The sequence below is a fragment of the Toxorhynchites rutilus genome, chromosome 2 (genome assembly GCF_029784135.1).
Source record: "Toxorhynchites rutilus septentrionalis strain SRP chromosome 2, ASM2978413v1, whole genome shotgun sequence".
In the NCBI taxonomy this organism is placed as follows: Eukaryota; Metazoa; Arthropoda; class Insecta; order Diptera; family Culicidae; genus Toxorhynchites; species Toxorhynchites rutilus.
In genome coordinates this window covers 285,650,301-285,669,163 of record NC_073745.1, presented here as the reverse complement: position 1 = coordinate 285,669,163, position 18,863 = coordinate 285,650,301, and the positions used below count along the sequence as shown (strand labels likewise).

The 18,863-nt window shown below is 38.6% G+C and overlaps 1 protein-coding gene across 1 annotated transcript in view; it reads right to left on the bottom strand.

The window, feature by feature from the left end:
* Nucleotides 1-13,482, bottom strand: part of LOC129769120 (ecdysone-induced protein 78C) — a 101,766-nt gene extending 88,284 nt beyond the window's left edge. Inside the window, exons 1-2 of the mRNA XM_055771166.1 lie at nt 13,141-13,482; nt 12,745-12,935 (exon numbers count right to left, since the gene is read on the bottom strand). Of these exons, the coding sequence (XP_055627141.1) occupies nt 12,745-12,935; nt 13,141-13,184 (235 nt within the window). The 5' untranslated portion in view covers nt 13,185-13,482. The remainder of the gene's footprint in view (nt 1-12,744; nt 12,936-13,140) is intronic.
* Nucleotides 13,483-18,863: the final 5,381 nt, after the last annotated feature.

Sequence of the window (18,863 nt, the reverse complement as noted above, 5' to 3'; positions counted from 1 at the left end):
ACATTTTGGGAAAAAAGTGGAAAAGATTGATTTTTCGGACCAACCTAAAATGGAAATGAGTACCCTGATGAAAAAAATAAAAAATACAGATCTAATATTTTGCGAATAGGAACAAACCTACCACTTTTCATGAAAATCTGAGAACCACTAGATCGGTTTGACATGGAATGGCTGTATTCTTATCACTCGTTGAATTGCACTAAAACGATAACAACACCCGTGTTACAGACCCAGCTTTGGCGAAGGGTAGAGGAGGAATAGGGCAATGAAACAAAAATGTTTATTCAGGATCCCACGCGGGTGGCGTAGTGGAGGATAAGAACAGGTAAATATAGATAGGGATTCCTTTGCTGGCAGTCAGCAAATAGTTAGGTCGTAAAATCTTCACCAAATTGAGCCCCTTCAGCGATAGCGAAGGATGGAAACCATGGGATGAATTTTATGTAGCAAATAGGCAGATAGATAACCGATGCGGTTATCTGAGTAGGAAAACGGAGATTTTTTCTCTACCTTTTAAATTTAAGCTAGAGTAAGAATTCGTGTATATGTAGTTCGGATTCGTACTCAATAAGTTAGTTCAATTTAGTTTAGACAAAGCAAAAGGTTCATGATAGCAAGGAAATAAACAGTTCAATTTAGAAAGAAACCAAGACGTATTTATTTCTTAAAATCAAGTTAACCATCAGGATCAAGTAAGCCGAGTTTAGCCAGCCAAACCCAACCAGCCGCGTCCAACACCCGCAACGCCAGAACTCCTAACAGGGAAGGAATTCGAAAACATTGGCAAGAATAACAGAGCAAATCCCAAACCGAAAGGCAGACCACTTACTTCACTCGCACGGACCATTCTAGAGCCGTTGGATTCTGAAGGGTTAGTGGCTGCCCTAGTCGGGATTTGCTGAAGTCTAGGGGCTTAGCCCATAAGAGAGCCATTATAATACGTTCCCCGGTTAACATTGATGGCTCCCGAGAGGAGGAGCCGAACCAATAGCTAGGGAAAGCTTGGATTCCATAGTTAACAACCCGAAAGAAACAAAAACTCAAAATGAACGAAGTTCCGACTTCGCGTTGTTTTGATTGCTTTGTTACTTAGGACATTTGGAGTGCCAGAGAAAAGTGGCGTCCGAAGAAACATTCGAGTGTTTAAAATCCGCATCTGTACATTGGGCATTAATTAAAATATGAAGAGAATAGTTCTATGAACGATGGTTTTAATGTTGGGAATCATAGCTATCGCCATTGCCAGTAACGTTGATCTCTTCATCGTCTTAGAAAAAGTACGGGCCAATGATTGCTTCGGACAACAAGCCGCACCAAACGGTACATTGGGATACATTGGCAGCTCTTGTATTCCTTGGCGCTGCTCATCGGACCAAATGCAGCAATTCTGCTCAACGTTTGCATGAAAAAATGGACTTTTTCGGATGATTATAAAAAAAAACTAAGACAGATAATTGAGTTTGATAAATTTCCCATGGAAGGTATTAGCTTACTTGCAAAAATAATCTACGCCCTAACCAGCGGCCTTCCGGTAGTTAACCGGAACATTCGCCATGGCAGACGAAAACATGCGTGTAGACATGTTATTGAGTTCTTTCTTCGTTTTATTTATCAATTCCTTCTCAGTTTTCGCGACAAAATTGTTGGAGTAGATCTTACGCTTCAGGTTCCAGAAATTCTCGATGGGACGCAGCTGGGAGACGTTGGACGAGTTCGCCGACTTGGGTACTTCATCGATATTCAGTCGCTCCATCTCCTCTAGCGATTGCTTCGAATAGTGAGCCGACGCCAGATCCGGCCAGAACAGCACGTCTTCGCCCTTCTGGTAATTCTTGATGAACGACGCAACTTCCGATAGGCACTTCGCACTAGAAATTTTCACGGCCAGTCCGGAGCTAAAGAAGAGCGGTTTTGACATCCCTGATTGTCAGTCCAGCACCGCCATGTCGTGATTCGCCGGAAAATCGACTTGACCATCTTATTCAGCCGCTGCCGCTGCGCCATTGCCTGCAGCTCCGAGACCAGTAGACGAGACTTCCGCTTCCTGACATGTATGTTCATGTTCGCCAGGTACTTTTTCACTGTTTGGCCGGTAGCACCGACCTCCCGTCCAAGCGCACGCAACGATGTAGCCACTTTTCCCTCGATCTTCCTCTTCAGTATCCTTTGGAACTTCTTGTCCCTCAGAGTCGTCGGCCGTCCGGAACCAGGCTTTCTTTTGATGCTCTGATTATTGTCCAATAGTGCCAAGATATTGTAGATGGCGGAACGTGCGTATCCGGCGTCCACAAAGTGCCGAACGATGTCCGTTTTCGACACTTCTGAACGGAGTAGCTTCACTGTTTCCGTCATCACGGTTATAGTTCGATTGATAGAGCTGTCAATTTTTTCTGCTGACTCATGGGTTACTATGATTGAAGCTGCATGGGTAGTTTCGTCAGTGCGTGTGAAGGTAAACCCATGGAAAATCGACAATTTTTGTCCCTTTTTTTAATACAAGCGATATAACTATTTCTGGAAGTTATCAGTTGCCCGAGGGTGAAATCCACGTGCCTGACGAATTGTACAGGAAGTATACCAAAATTCCAGGAAGTCCTCATCTCTGTAGATTGTCTGTTGGAATTTCTATGGAAACCGAATCAAAAGCTCCCTTAATGTCCAGGAATATTAAAGCCAGTTGCTCCTTGTGTACAAAGGCCAGTTGAATATCTGTGGAGCGCAGAGTTAGACAATCGTTTCTTCCTTCGCTCTTGCGAGGCCCAAATTGTGTACTTTATAGAAAAATAATTTGTCTCGACCCATTGATCGAGTCTTCAATCAGACGAACTGTTGGTTTCTAGTAGGGAATTGGGCAAACTAGCAAGCATCTTTTTGCGATATCGGGAAGATTTTCCAGAAGAATTAATTTAATCATATTACCCCGGGTGAAATGTTTTTCAATGAAAGAAGAGCCATATAAAATTCTAGCATTGTGAATGGTCCGTCCAGAGGTCCACCAAGACGCTCCTCGAAGGATGTGTTGTGCTGGAACTGAATCCGGACAGACCTATATGACGAACTCAAATATCCATCGGTTGGAGTATTCTTCACTCTCGTTGGTAGAATGTTACGGATGTTGCGAGCTACAAGGCGCTTATTGGGGTTCCACGTAAAAGAACCTCAATAAAATTGCTCCAGTAACCACGTTCTTTTTTGTTTTGACCAATTGTTTCTGTTGTATTTCAAGCTTTGAACATTCCTCGAAGTGTGTGGGTGTTCAATGTATACGAAAATCATTGAAAGCATCAGATTTTTTCAAATACAATTCCTGGTAAAATCCTTCCTTTTTTACCCTTGAAATTAGGTAATTTTCTGAGGGTCATTTTATCTTTCTTATGGTGTTTATTTGAGGAAGAAAGTTTTTTTTTATTATTCATCCATTGTTGAAGATTCTGGTGCAGCCGTAATGAGACGCTTATCAGAATGTCCTGAATGACCTTCATTCTGACAGGCTTATGCGGTCTGTAGCTTTTTAGCATAAGTCCGCTATTGTACTTCTCCGTTTTGATGAAAATACCGATGCGTCGCTCAATGGGACCAATAAACATACCACCAATCCAGCGTCACCGGAGGGGTGCTGCTTCCTCGCGGTTTCTGACCCCAAAGTAACTTAACTTGCCACGATTTTGACACAACCATCTCCAATTTTTTTAAGCATTGTACATAACATGGCTTCCACAAAAACTAATAATTTTCATTATCGGAGTACCAATTCTAATTACGACTGATTTTTTTTAATAAAAGTATATCCAGAATCACTGATCTTATTGCAAAAAAAATCTAACTAGAAATTCAGACTTCTCAACAAAATATGATGTACAAAAATAAAATGTAGCCTCTAAAAATACCATTTCAAATACTCCGTCATTTTCACTCGAAAATTTAATTTAAATTTAGAAATGTTTATAACTCAAAACATGTACTCTTAGATATTTTTAAAAAAAATATTTTCATAAGAAAACACTTTAAATTTCACATATTTTGACGTTAGGTGGTAGCGTGTTGAACTCATCAAAATGATAATATGAATTCTTGAAAAGTTGTTAAACTTCGATACTTTTCGAAATCGCAACCATAAGGAAAAATAGTACAAAAAAAAGGAATCTGCATGCAATTCTATATGAAAAACTATGTACAACGTTTTATCCTAGGAATAACCGAGATATAACAAAATTTGAACAATGAAAATTATTTCTGTGAAATAGTAGAAAATGCATACTGCTGCTGGACATCACGATTAAGCTTCCAAAATCGTATAGAAATTTCATAGTTATACATAGTTTTTCAACTGAAATTACATGTAGATTCTATTAGTTTAATTTTTTTCGTAATGGTAACGATTTCACAAAGTATTGAAGTTTTTTTTTCCTTTATTTATTTAATTAGGCTCAAGTGAATAAAGAGCCATCATCAAGCAGTACATTTTTAAACTATTTGAATATATTATAACTACATAATCATTAACTTAAGTCTAATTAGCTAAAACTACAGAACAAGTATTGAAGTCTAATAAATGTTTTTAAAATTCATATCATCGTTTTGGTTTGTCTGACACGGTATCACAATACGTCAAACTTTGTTAAATGGAAAGGAATTCCCTTTTTTTTTAAAAAGTTATAAACATTCTAAAAAATAAATGAAATTTTGAACTAAAATATTTTAACAGTGTGTTATTTTTTTAATTATTCTAAATAGTTAATTAATTAAGACATAAAGACATTAAGACATAAAAATCCTATTTTCGAAGCTGCGGGCCAAAAACTAATGTGCAAGCCAATCTCAAGGGTTTCACTTTTTCAGGAGAACTTCTCTGATAAAAAACCAACTTCAATAGAATTCCTTCATACTGGAAAGACTTGTAATGTAATGTTTCAACTCCTAATTTTGCATGCGGCAGTTTGACGGTTTGAAAAAAATATTTTCAAAACGGCATGGTTCAGATAGCTTTTCATTAACACGAACGCACAGTCAGAAGTGCAATGAAGTACTTCAGAATCATTTGCTTTTGTATTTGCACCAAAAACACCGTGATAATTGGGTAATTTGGCATCAATTCTTTAAATCCGGAAGGTCATGACAGAGTTTAATGAGTAGGGGCTTCAGATTCTGGACTGATCAGCTTGTTTACCAAATCAAGATCCTATCATGAACTTATGAGGAGTGATCGTACGAATAGTAAATGCAGTTTACAGTATGGGTGATTTGAAGAGCTTGAACGAGATACATACTGCAACATGGCGCAGCTTGGTCGAAACCACCCCGAATGGGTTATTTGAACTGAATGAGAACTAAAGATGTCATACGAATTAGAAACTTATTGTAATTCATGTGAAATTAACGTTAATTTTGTAAAGGAGTAAGAGTTTTTCCATCTGGTTCTATAGTTATGAAACACTGGAATTTTAGTTTTTTGAATGTTTCGCGCCTGGACACAACAATAAAGTTCAAATGACCAGTCTATTATATAAAGACAGTTATTATATCCTACACTATATACTTCAGTTCAAACGACCTCTTACATATCTCTGGAAACTCAGAAAAATGGAGTTGTGCTATAGTTGTGAAACGCATTGTATGAGGAGTGCTATCGTTTACATAACATGATTTGTATCTCTGGAGAAATATATGATTCTGAACGACCCAGTTGTGCCTAGATTGTAGTTCTGCTAGCTCTAGGAAAATTAACTTATATGACGAAGATTTATCGTCTTTGTGTCCTTATAAGGTTTAGCTTAGCCAAGATCACTGTTTTATCGCAGTATCGATGCAACAAATTTTAAACTTCCTTTGATTCTTTCTCCTGCTGATCGATCATATGTTGGTCGATGTTAGAATCAAGTTCAAGATTTGTCGGCATCGTCGCGGTCGGGCAAAGGCACTTTTAGGTAGCGTTTATTTCCACCAGTTATCGAAGCCTGTTACAAATTTCGAAGTTGTTTTCGTTACATAAACAGTGAACAGCCTGCAGCAAAACCGAAATATTTTTTGACTTTACATACATCATCCAAGTACGTGGATTCTGTCACCATCAGGATTTACAAGAAAACAAATAACAATCCCTCGTTGAATTGAGCAAATTTCAACAAGTTGGCATGCTTGAAATTCTTCACTAAATAATACCGTCAATCACTGTAATTACCCCTCGAAATTTTGGAGATCTTTTTGTCGAAAAATATAATATACGAATCAGGTCGCGGATGTCACCCCTCTTATGATGCTTCGGACCACCGGTTAACATTGAAAAATCATAACTCAAAAATTAATAAAGACTCTCTGATTTTTGGATATGTTATGCAAAAAAACCTCAGCTTTCAAGAAAAAATATAAAAAATATAGCGCCCTCTAGCACAAAGCCATGTAAATAGTAAAAAACAAATACAATCAATAATTACAAAAAATGTTTCGCTTGTATAATATTTTTCCGAGAAACACTAGTAAATTGGCTTCAATTTTATATATTGATCACCTGAATCAGTTAAGTAGTTCAGAAGCTATGAATTTAAAAAAAAACATTTTGGGAAAAAAGTGGAAAAGATTGATTTTTCGGACCAACCTAAAATGGAAATGAGTACCCTGATGAAAAAAATAAAAAATACAGATCTAATATTTTGCGAATAGGAACAAACCTACCACTTTTCATGAAAATCTGAGAACCACTAGATCGGTTTGACATGGAATGGCTGTATTCTTATCACTCGTTGAATTGCACTAAAACGATAACAACACCCGTGTTACAGACCCAGCTTTGGCGAAGGGTAGAGGAGGAATAGGGCAATGAAACAAAAATGTTTATTCAGGATCCCACGCGGGTGGCGTAGTGGAGGATAAGAACAGGTAAATATAGATAGGGATTCCTTTGCTGGCAGTCAGCAAATAGTTAGGTCGTAAAATCTTCACCAAATTGAGCCCCTTCAGCGATAGCGAAGGATGGAAACCATGGGATGAATTTTATGTAGCAAATAGGCAGATAGATAACCGATGCGGTTATCTGAGTAGGAAAACGGAGATTTTTTCTCTACCTTTTAAATTTAAGCTAGAGTAAGAATTCGTGTATATGTAGTTCGGATTCGTACTCAATAAGTTAGTTCAATTTAGTTTAGACAAAGCAAAAGGTTCATGATAGCAAGGAAATAAACAGTTCAATTTAGAAAGAAACCAAGACGTATTTATTTCTTAAAATCAAGTTAACCATCAGGATCAAGTAAGCCGAGTTTAGCCAGCCAAACCCAACCAGCCGCGTCCAACACCCGCAACGCCAGAACTCCTAACAGGGAAGGAATTCGAAAACATTGGCAAGAATAACAGAGCAAATCCCAAACCGAAAGGCAGACCACTTACTTCACTCGCACGGACCATTCTAGAGCCGTTGGATTCTGAAGGGTTAGTGGCTGCCCTAGTCGGGATTTGCTGAAGTCTAAGGGCTTAGCCCATAAGAGAGCCATTATAATACGTTCCCCGGTTAACATTGATGGCTCCCGAGAGGAGGAGCCGAACCAATAGCTAGGGAAAGCTTGGATTCCATAGTTAACAACCCGAAAGAAACAAAAACTCAAAATGAACGAAGTTCCGACTTCGCGTTGTTTTGATTGCTTTGTTACTTAGGACATTTGGAGTGCCAGAGAAAAGTGGCGTCCGAAGAAACATTCGAGTGTTTAAAATCCGCATCTGTACATTGGGCATTAATTAAAATATGAAGAGAATAGTTCTATGAACGATGGTTTTAATGTTGGGAATCATAGCTATCGCCATTGCCAGTAACGTTGATCTCTTCATCGTCTTAGAAAAAGTACGGGCCAATGATTGCTTCGGACAACAAGCCGCACCAAACGGTACATTGGGATACATTGGCAGCTCTTGTATTCCTTGGCGCTGCTCATCGGACCAAATGCAGCAATTCTGCTCAACGTTTGCATGAAAAAATGGACTTTTTCGGATGATTATAAAAAAAAACTAAGACAGATAATTGAGTTTGATAAATTTCCCATGGAAGGTATTAGCTTACTTGCAAAAATAATCTACGCCCTAACCAGCGGCCTTCCGGTAGTTAACCGGAACATTCGCCATGGCAGACGAAAACATGCGTGTAGACATGTTATTGAGTTCTTTCTTCGTTTTATTTATCAATTCCTTCTCAGTTTTCGCGACAAAATTGTTGGAGTAGATCTTACGCTTCAGGTTCCAGAAATTCTCGATGGGACGCAGCTGGGAGACGTTGGACGAGTTCGCCGACTTGGGTACTTCATCGATATTCAGTCGCTCCATCTCCTCTAGCGATTGCTTCGAATAGTGAGCCGACGCCAGATCCGGCCAGAACAGCACGTCTTCGCCCTTCTGGTAATTCTTGATGAACGACGCAACTTCCGATAGGCACTTCGCACTAGAAATTTTCACGGCCAGTCCGGAGCTAAAGAAGAGCGGTTTTGACATCCCTGATTGTCAGTCCAGCACCGCCATGTCGTGATTCGCCGGAAAATCGACTTGACCATCTTATTCAGCCGCTGCCGCTGCGCCATTGCCTGCAGCTCCGAGACCAGTAGACGAGACTTCCGCTTCCTGACATGTATGTTCATGTTCGCCAGGTACTTTTTCACTGTTTGGCCGGTAGCACCGACCTCCCGTCCAAGCGCACGCAACGATGTAGCCACTTTTCCCTCGATCTTCCTCTTCAGTATCCTTTGGAACTTCTTGTCCCTCAGAGTCGTCGGCCGTCCGGAACCAGGCTTTCTTTTGATGCTCTGATTATTGTCCAATAGTGCCAAGATATTGTAGATGGCGGAACGTGCGTATCCGGCGTCCACAAAGTGCCGAACGATGTCCGTTTTCGACACTTCTGAACGGAGTAGCTTCACTGTTTCCGTCATCACGGTTATAGTTCGATTGATAGAGCTGTCAATTTTTTCTGCTGACTCATGGGTTACTATGATTGAAGCTGCATGGGTAGTTTCGTCAGTGCGTGTGAAGGTAAACCCATGGAAAATCGACAATTTTTGTCCCTTTTTTTAATACAAGCGATATAACTATTTCTGGAAGTTATCAGTTGCCCGAGGGTGAAATCCACGTGCCTGACGAATTGTACAGGAAGTATACCAAAATTCCAGGAAGTCCTCATCTCTGTAGATTGTCTGTTGGAATTTCTATGGAAACCGAATCAAAAGCTCCCTTAATGTCCAGGAATATTAAAGCCAGTTGCTCCTTGTGTACAAAGGCCAGTTGAATATCTGTGGAGCGCAGAGTTAGACAATCGTTTCTTCCTTCGCTCTTGCGAGGCCCAAATTGTGTACTTTATAGAAAAATAATTTGTCTCGACCCATTGATCGAGTCTTCAATCAGACGAACTGTTGGTTTCTAGTAGGGAATTGGGCAAACTAGCAAGCATCTTTTTGCGATATCGGGAAGATTTTCCAGAAGAATTAATTTAATCATATTACCCCGGGTGAAATGTTTTTCAATGAAAGAAGAGCCATATAAAATTCTAGCATTGTGAATGGTCCGTCCAGAGGTCCACCAAGACGCTCCTCGAAGGATGTGTTGTGCTGGAACTGAATCCGGACAGACCTATATGACGAACTCAAATATCCATCGGTTGGAGTATTCTTCACTCTCGTTGGTAGAATGTTACGGATGTTGCGAGCTACAAGGCGCTTATTGGGGTTCCACGTAAAAGAACCTCAATAAAATTGCTCCAGTAACCACGTTCTTTTTTGTTTTGACCAATTGTTTCTGTTGTATTTCAAGCTTTGAACATTCCTCGAAGTGTGTGGGTGTTCAATGTATACGAAAATCATTGAAAGCATCAGATTTTTTCAAATACAATTCCTGGTAAAATCCTTCCTTTTTTACCCTTGAAATTAGGTAATTTTCTGAGGGTCATTTTATCTTTCTTATGGTGTTTATTTGAGGAAGAAAGTTTTTTTTTATTATTCATCCATTGTTGAAGATTCTGGTGCAGCCGTAATGAGACGCTTATCAGAATGTCCTGAATGACCTTCATTCTGACAGGCTTATGCGGTCTGTAGCTTTTTAGCATAAGTCCGCTATTGTACTTCTCCGTTTTGATGAAAATACCGATGCGTCGCTCAATGGGACCAATAAACATACCACCAATCCAGCGTCACCGGAGGGGTGCTGCTTCCTCGCGGTTTCTGACCCCAAAGTAACTTAACTTGCCACGATTTTGACACAACCATCTCCAATTTTTTTAAGCATTGTACATAACATGGCTTCCACAAAAACTAATAATTTTCATTATCGGAGTACCAATTCTAATTACGACTGATTTTTTTTAATAAAAGTATATCCAGAATCACTGATCTTATTGCAAAAAAAATCTAACTAGAAATTCAGACTTCTCAACAAAATATGATGTACAAAAATAAAATGTAGCCTCTAAAAATACCATTTCAAATACTCCGTCATTTTCACTCGAAAATTTAATTTAAATTTAGAAATGTTTATAACTCAAAACATGTACTCTTAGATATTTTTAAAAAAAATATTTTCATAAGAAAACACTTTAAATTTCACATATTTTGACGTTAGGTGGTAGCGTGTTGAACTCATCAAAATGATAATATGAATTCTTGAAAAGTTGTTAAACTTCGATACTTTTCGAAATCGCAACCATAAGGAAAAATAGTACAAAAAAAAGGAATCTGCATGCAATTCTATATGAAAAACTATGTACAACGTTTTATCCTAGGAATAACCGAGATATAACAAAATTTGAACAATGAAAATTATTTCTGTGAAATAGTAGAAAATGCATACTGCTGCTGGACATCACGATTAAGCTTCCAAAATCGTATAGAAATTTCATAGTTATACATAGTTTTTCAACTGAAATTACATGTAGATTCTATTAGTTTAATTTTTTTCGTAATGGTAACGAATTCACAAAGTATTGAAGTTTTTTTTTCCTTTATTTATTTAATTAGGCTCAAGTGAATAAAGAGCCATCATCAAGCAGTACATTTTTAAACTATTTGAATATATTATAACTACATAATCATTAACTTAAGTCTAATTAGCTAAAACTACAGAACAAGTATTGAAGTCTAATAAATGTTTTTAAAATTCATATCATCGTTTTGGTTTGTCTGACACGGTATCACAATACGTCAAACTTTGTTAAATGGAAAGGAATTCCCTTTTTTTTAAAAAAGTTATAAACATTCTAAAAAATAAATGAAATTTTGAACTAAAATATTTTAACAGTGTGTTATTTTTTTAATTATTCTAAATAGTTAATTAATTTTCCAACGGCCTCTCTTTACAATTCATAGTCAATGATTCTGGACAAGCACTTATTAAAAATCAATCGTAATTAAAACTGGTCATCTGATAATGAAAATTGTGATTTTGAGTAGCTGCCAGCCCAAAGTTTCAAAAAAATAGAAGAGGATCGGAGCAGCGGTCGGCTGATTTGGCTTGGAACTGCTTTGTGGTGTTTTCTTGATTACTAAGTCATAATTCTCGTCACTCTCATCACTTTCAAAATCACGCAAATGATTCGATGTTGCTTTTCGCTTATTTAATTTTTTGGTCGAGTGTATAAAGCTGGTAAAAAAATATCTGTGATCACAAAATTATTCCCAATGCAAAATAATTTACGTAAGAGCATATTTGGAATGTAACAAGTATATTCGTGCTGGTAATTGGAAAAGTAGCGTGGTTGGTAGCAAATGGATTAAATATTCATACAATCATAAATGACCCCTAACAATTTTTGTAATACATAAATTACTACCATTCTTGATTTAGCAAAGCACTACCCAAATAACGTTCGTAAAAAACGCTGTCCATTGCGGAAATCAAATAAAATTATCAATATGTCACAATAACTGTTCTTCACTTTGCATACAGCTGATGTCAATCTTACGTTTCTTCTATCCTCAATTCTTCGATTGTTAGCAGTTTTTGTTTCCGTCATTTTCTTTTTCGGGTTTTTTTTCGTCTGTGACTTGCTGTTATTTCGATTTTTTATCGCCATCATTATATCTCGCACAAGTTCGTGTAGGTTCTTGCCTTCGAAGGCAACGACCGACCATACCAACCCGTTCTCTCGTCGTCACTTCTAGCTTTCCGTTTTCCCCCCGGGCTACTCTACGTAATTACATAATTCTTCCCTCGTGCAAGAAACGTGCAACCAAATTCAGTTACGATCAATTTGTTGAAATGAAGGAAACCCCATTATCGCGCCATTCATTATGTTTGAACGAATAATAAATGATTGGACCGACAAGATGGCAAAATTTTATCGACATCAGTCGCTGTCGCTTGTGGTTAACCATCAGCTAACCATCAGGAAATAAAGTCGAAATCTGTGTCACTGATAAGGAGTTCTACGGAAACAAAATGCATACAATATGGTGACCACTTATACAAAACGAAATGGTAGAAGCATCGTGGGAAAATGTCATCAGATCAGCCCTAGCAGCAAAGCACTTTCTTCGGAGGTTCAACGAACTCTGTTCATTCTGTCGAAAGCAATCGACGATATTTCCGAGAAAAACCACCAATTAAGCGTTCGAATGTCTTAACAGCGAGACACAATTTGGGAGATCGTTTCTCTGCGCTCTGCGCTTATAGGGTAGTACGAGATAGTCGGAAATCGAGAAGAATGATATAACGGGACCAGAAATACTTATTCGTCAATATTGAAGAAATTGTCCCATGGTAAACAGTGGTTAAACTTTGAATACTAACCTTCACTCTTCAACTCATCCACATTGGATTCGGGCGATCCAACGCCGACAGTGACAAGAAAAAGCGGCGAGATAGAATTGTGATCCTCCGGCGACCCTAAACTGCAGGTAGACGAAACCTCCCCCACAGTATTGATGCATTTTATGCTGCTTGCCTCCACCGGTTCCTCTTTCACACCGTTCGCGATGACACTGAAATGGGACGAGAATGCATTTTTCACCTTCACCCCATCCATCGCGAACTCCGATATGCGAACAAAGAAAACGTTGACCTATTTTCAGCTGATTGCTTGCGGTGGAAATTTTCTGCAGTTGCATCGGCGAAAATAGGTCAATCCAGGACTCGGGCACTGGAGCTAAGATGCGTGTTTAGGTCGAGGTGCATCCCGATACCAACCTTTCGCAGCTGTCGGGCATATTTGACGAAATGAGCGAATCCATCCGGAAGCCGGCTTAATTTGCATATAAATAACAATTACTCCATTCCGGGTGGAATTTCCTCACCGAAAAGACACAAATCAATTTACTCATCTGCAACGAATTTCACATTCTATGATTTGTCTGCATTGCGTCAAGCAGGAGGCATTCTAATGGCACAAACTATCGCACTTATAAACAAACTTATGTGTGTAAAATAACGCTTCGAATGTACTGAGAACTATCCGGAAAGGATTCGTTCTCCTCTGGAAGCGGAAGTAACTATCAAACGACATGTCAAATCGCATTCGCTCGGGCACTGAGCGAGGAAAGCGGCATTAGGGGAAGCGGCTGTTGTAACAAGCGACCTGTTCTCACGTGGAGAAAGAGAGTTCTCGAGAAAAACTCGGAGAGCGGGAAAACTCTCGTCACTCGTATACTTGACATCATTTTTCCGAGCAATCAACGATTGTTATCGGCAATAAGACGGCGATGCGTCGTAATGTGGCAGAATAACGGTTGGACTAAATTATGCGACATAATGTTGTATATTCAAGGCCAAAGCATGGTAGCATATTACAATGTTATGTTAAAATGGAAGTTTACTTTGGTGTAGAGTTTTCACCTCAACTAAGGATGTAACTAACTCTGTTTTACAACTATAAAGTTTTTTTTGGGGATTTCAGAGATATACAGAGATGTCTTCATAAAGGTTCGGGACTTTTAGTAAAAAACACATTTGAAAAAATTATTTTAATGTTTGTTATTTTCATTATTCAAAGAGAAAAGGTTTGTAACGGAGGGTTTTGGTGCTCGGTGGCACGCACGAAACTCCCTTTAAAAATGCCTCAGGGACGCTCCTATATTTGTAATAGGGAAAAACCTCGCGGTTGGCTACGTTGCCTTACCATCCACTTCCTTAACCTACACTCACCTTGAAGCTGGGTTGCGACGTCTCGTTGTTCCGGTTTTAGGATACTTGTACCGGCCTTGGCCGGGAAATTCTACCGCGAACTCCCATAACTTTTTTTAATTTCCGCGAACACTCGCGGTTTACGCACGATCGCACGATTTTCTTTTTTCCCCGATCGAATTCGATTCAGCCGCTTTTCAAAAACTATTTTATTCGCGCTAACAATCCGCTTTCACACGCGAAACTTCTTTTCTTCTCTTCAAAACTCGACCATTCAGCCCAAAGATTTTTTTTGAATTCCCCTTTATAACTTTGAAAGCTCGTCGTCAAAAAAAAAAAAAAAAAAAAAAAAAAGGTCGTCAACCTCTCGACCCGGTCCTTACCCTCATGATCCCAGGTCCAGGTCCGAATTCCCATTTTCGTACCTATCTTAGTATTTGTCCCATGCCATCTGGTGGCATCTCCGGTTAAGGGCCGTGTACCCAGTTGTGGCGGGGCAAGTGAGGCGTGAAGCGGTGAAAATTCACGCAACCCCGCGCTTAGCTCTTTCCCGACGGAGATTCATCGAAATTCGCGAACTAAAATGCGCTAGTTTCATGTATCTCACACATTCACCTCCACGAACAGTCACGGGTTTTTAACGATTGGTTGACGTCATTGTCACGATTGGATTCCAAAAAGAGTACGCACGATGATTAATGGAATATATTACTGTCCGATTGGTTTCAGAGGAGTTTTCTCGGTTACATTCTTGGTTTCCCAGAGATAACATTGGTTGCGCGTTCGCTTAGGAGGCGATCGTGAGTTCAAAACTCAGGGCCCTCATTGACCATCTCTGTGTTGTTACAGAATAACTACGTCCACGCAACAATCATCAGCAATGGAGATCGATCTACGGTCGAAATAAGATCGATTCATCCATACAACTGCTCTGCTTTGCAAGACACATCGGCTGCTGTCCTATAAATAACTCAACAATGATCAATCAACTGTCTCCGCTGTCCGGTCTAACTGGATAATGGAAGAACAGAAAGAATACTCTTACGCCTAAATGGGTACTGTGTAAATGTACCATATGCAATGGTATAGAAGGAATATTGGCAAATGGCTACTGTGTAACGTGCTAATTATAGATATGATAACCATGTTACATGTACACGATTGAAATTCGGCTCTGTTACAGCTAAAATGCTAATAAGCCTAGAATAAATAAATGGGATAAAAAAAAAATTTTATCGACAATGTTAGTCACCCTATTTTTGATAACATAAAAATGACCGCTCTATCATATATAACAACTTTGTCCAAGACAATTTTTGTCTAAAGAATAAATCCCATAAAGTTGTTTTTAGCGCTTTCTATCTAAGAGCACATTTAAATATGAATTAGAGTAGTACTAAATCTCTAAATCCCAAAAAAAAAATTTTCAGAATTTAAATATGAAAAAAAATGAAATTTTTTTTGATAATTTTTCTTGATACCGTAGTAAGATGCACATTCAGTATTTTTTTCAAATTTTTATCTCGGATCTTTCGAGGGTGTCGTGAAATAAACGAAAAAGTACGTTTTTCACTATAGATCCTACGTCAGACCACATAGGGGTTCAAATAAACCGCCAAAATTTCTTATTTAATATCCTTTACAATATTTGCCATACAGCTAGTGATTTGGTTCGGGGGCACTTTTTACTCCCTTACCCGGCCAGCCCCTTTGTTCTTTTAAATTCTGTCAACAATCATTTTTTATGTTTGCCCAAAAAAGAATGACGAACAAATGAAAAGTTCGTGTTTTTGGGAAGAAATATCAATAACTTTTAGTAAAGTTGAGATATTGACAAGTTCTGCATCGCAAAATATTTGTATTAGTTCAAAAAGTCTTTCGAAGACAGTTCGTATGTAGAATTTGAAATATGAAAGTTACAACAAGAAAACAGTTTTTTTCATGGTGACCCTAACGTAACATAGAAAAAAGGCGCTATATCGATTATTTCAAGAGATAGAAAAAAAACTTTGTTCTACAAAGATGTCTCAAATAACTGGGACTACAACATGGTCGAACTATGTTGATCTCTACCTATAAAGATAAGAAAGTTATATTTTGTATTTCATCGACAAGTTTGGTCACCCTATTTTTGATAACATAAAAATGAGCGCTCTATAATATGTAACAACTTTGTCTAAGACAGGTTTTGTCTAGAGAATAACTGTCGAGCTCTAAATGCTAATTTCCACTTAAATGCATCTCCTGGACCATTGTGCACTGGTTTAGGTAAATCATAGAGAGCAACTATGAAGTGTACGAAGTGCTTGAGTCTACTCAAGCTCAAAACTGCGAAAAATGATCATATGGTACTACGATTTACTCATGTTCATAGAAAAGTAATCTTCACCTGTCTAGTTTGATATAATTTATCCTAAACCATTTTTCCAACATCAACTTCCACTTCCATAGTTTCGAATCGATACCTCCGGCACTTTCTAGTTGAATTTCAACTCATCAGAGAGGACTACATGAGGAAAGGAACTGGCTGAAATGAAGTTATAAATGGTGATAGCTACTACATTTTACCCTAAGTACACCATCTCAACCAAGATCTCATGAATCTCTGTAGAATTTCGAGGCTGTTGTTGTTGTGGGTCGATATCGACGAACCAAGATATTCAACACATTCATTCATTCCCAGGCGCAATCAGTCCTGCTTCGTGTTTCAGTCAGCTTCAGTCGCATGTGTTCTTAGGATTAAATCCACGGCGCCGGCGAAATAGTTAAACTGATTGGACTTGATCACTCGCCGTATAACACCTTCCAACATCCACGATAAAAAGTAGACAGGAGCGTCCATCATCTCGTCGAATTCCTCAGTGAGTTTCAAACGATTCCAACATATCGTCTTAGATCTGCCTTGTTAGTTTTCGGGGAAATGGTTCCCCGTAGCTGTCGTCTATCTATGGTATCATAGGCAGCTTTAAAGTCGAAGGCAACTTCGTACGATTTGTCGCAGGTAAACATTTGTTCCGTCGTCGATCATCCAGGCATGAATCCGGCCAGATAACTGCCCGTACTACTAGCGATAGATGGTGAAAGAAGAGAATCTTGTAAACACCATTCAGAATCATGATAGTACGATAGTTCGACAATTCCACTCCTTTCTGCTTTCTTCCTGGTTGCTGTTCCGCGTCCAAATCCCAGATCATTTGATGAACACATTGTACAAACCTTTTTTTTTTTGTGCGGGGATAGGGACCACACAAAAAAAGTCGCATAAAAAAATTTGTGCAAAACTTCACTAGCAGCTTTAAAAAATCGTGTTCGGTACACATTTTGAAAAAAACTTTTTTTGTGCGGTAGATAGGGACCGCATAAAAAAAGTTTCCCCAAAGAGAATAACTCAAATCCACGCCATTCACCGTTCAATTTCCTTTTGTTTCCCAGCTTTGCGATGGGACCTTTTGCCTTTTCGGTTGCACGTGGCTGTTTTGTGCTTTTAGTTGCATGTCGAAACGTGTTGCTGTTATGACGGAAATTCCTTAGTGTCTCTTTTTACGACATATTTGGTCTTGTCGAACAATGTTGCCCTCATCCAATGGCCTGCGGATCGGTGCGATGTGTGTAGCATGACATGTGACGTTGGAGCAACTACGTCATTTATTTACGATTATCATAACTCACCACAATAATGAAACAACAGAATATTCATAAAAATATTATTAGAATATCATAAAAATATTAACATCAAAACAGATATGTTGGAATAGTGAGCCTTCCCATACTACTGTGTAGTGGTTGAGGTGGAAACAAAATTAAAAATTGCGTAACTATCATATCCATTGCTGTTTACCATTGACTTGCAGCATGTAGCATGTTGAATAGATAGAATGCCGCCTTTAGAAATCATGTCATGCAAAAACTTAGAAAAGCTTAGAGCATTTGATGAGAGGAGGGGAATGATTTCAGAAGTGGATAATTGAGACGCAAATATGCTTTTTCGCACTGAAATGCATATAAACCATCGAAAAAAAACTAAATGAACGATAACGTCGTCAAATATGCTTCTTTTCATACACCGCACAAGAACATAAAACCACACAAAAAAAAATCGTGGAGGTTTTAGGGTGCAGTAAATGATTTTATGGTGGTTAGACACTCCACCCCCCTATCTAAGGGAGGGAATCCCATACAAATGAAACACAAATTTCTGATTTACTCAAGAATTAACCAAGCAAATGAAACCAAATTAGGCATATGGAGGTTTTAGGGTGCAATAAATGATTCTGTGGTGGTTAAACACTCCACCCCCCTCTCCAAAGGGGAGGGGGGGGGTCTGCCATGCAAATGAAAAACAAATTTCTGCATAACTCGAAAACTAATCAAGCAAATGGAGCCAAATTTTGCATCGAAACGTTTCTATAGTGGATGGACACTCCTACCTCTCTAAGGGGAGGAGAGGGGAGGGGTCTGTCTTTATTCTATCATATTTTCTGTATCAAACATGTATTCCATGTGACGGAGAAACATGTTATTTGCAAGTGGTTGAAAAATCTTGTCTTGTCGAGAATTGTGTCTGAAAATAATCTGATATTATAATGATGAGTTTTGGTAGAAGTACTAGGATTTTTTTAGTAAAAGGTAAATTCAACGGGGTCGATTAGAAGATCAATCATTGAACAGTTCTGCGATTGGACTCATGAACTTACGCTTAGTAAGAAAACGTGAATGTTTGAAGGTATTGATAACGAAAAACAAATTTTGGGCGAGTCGAAGTTTGCCGGGTCAGCTAGTTTAATATAAAA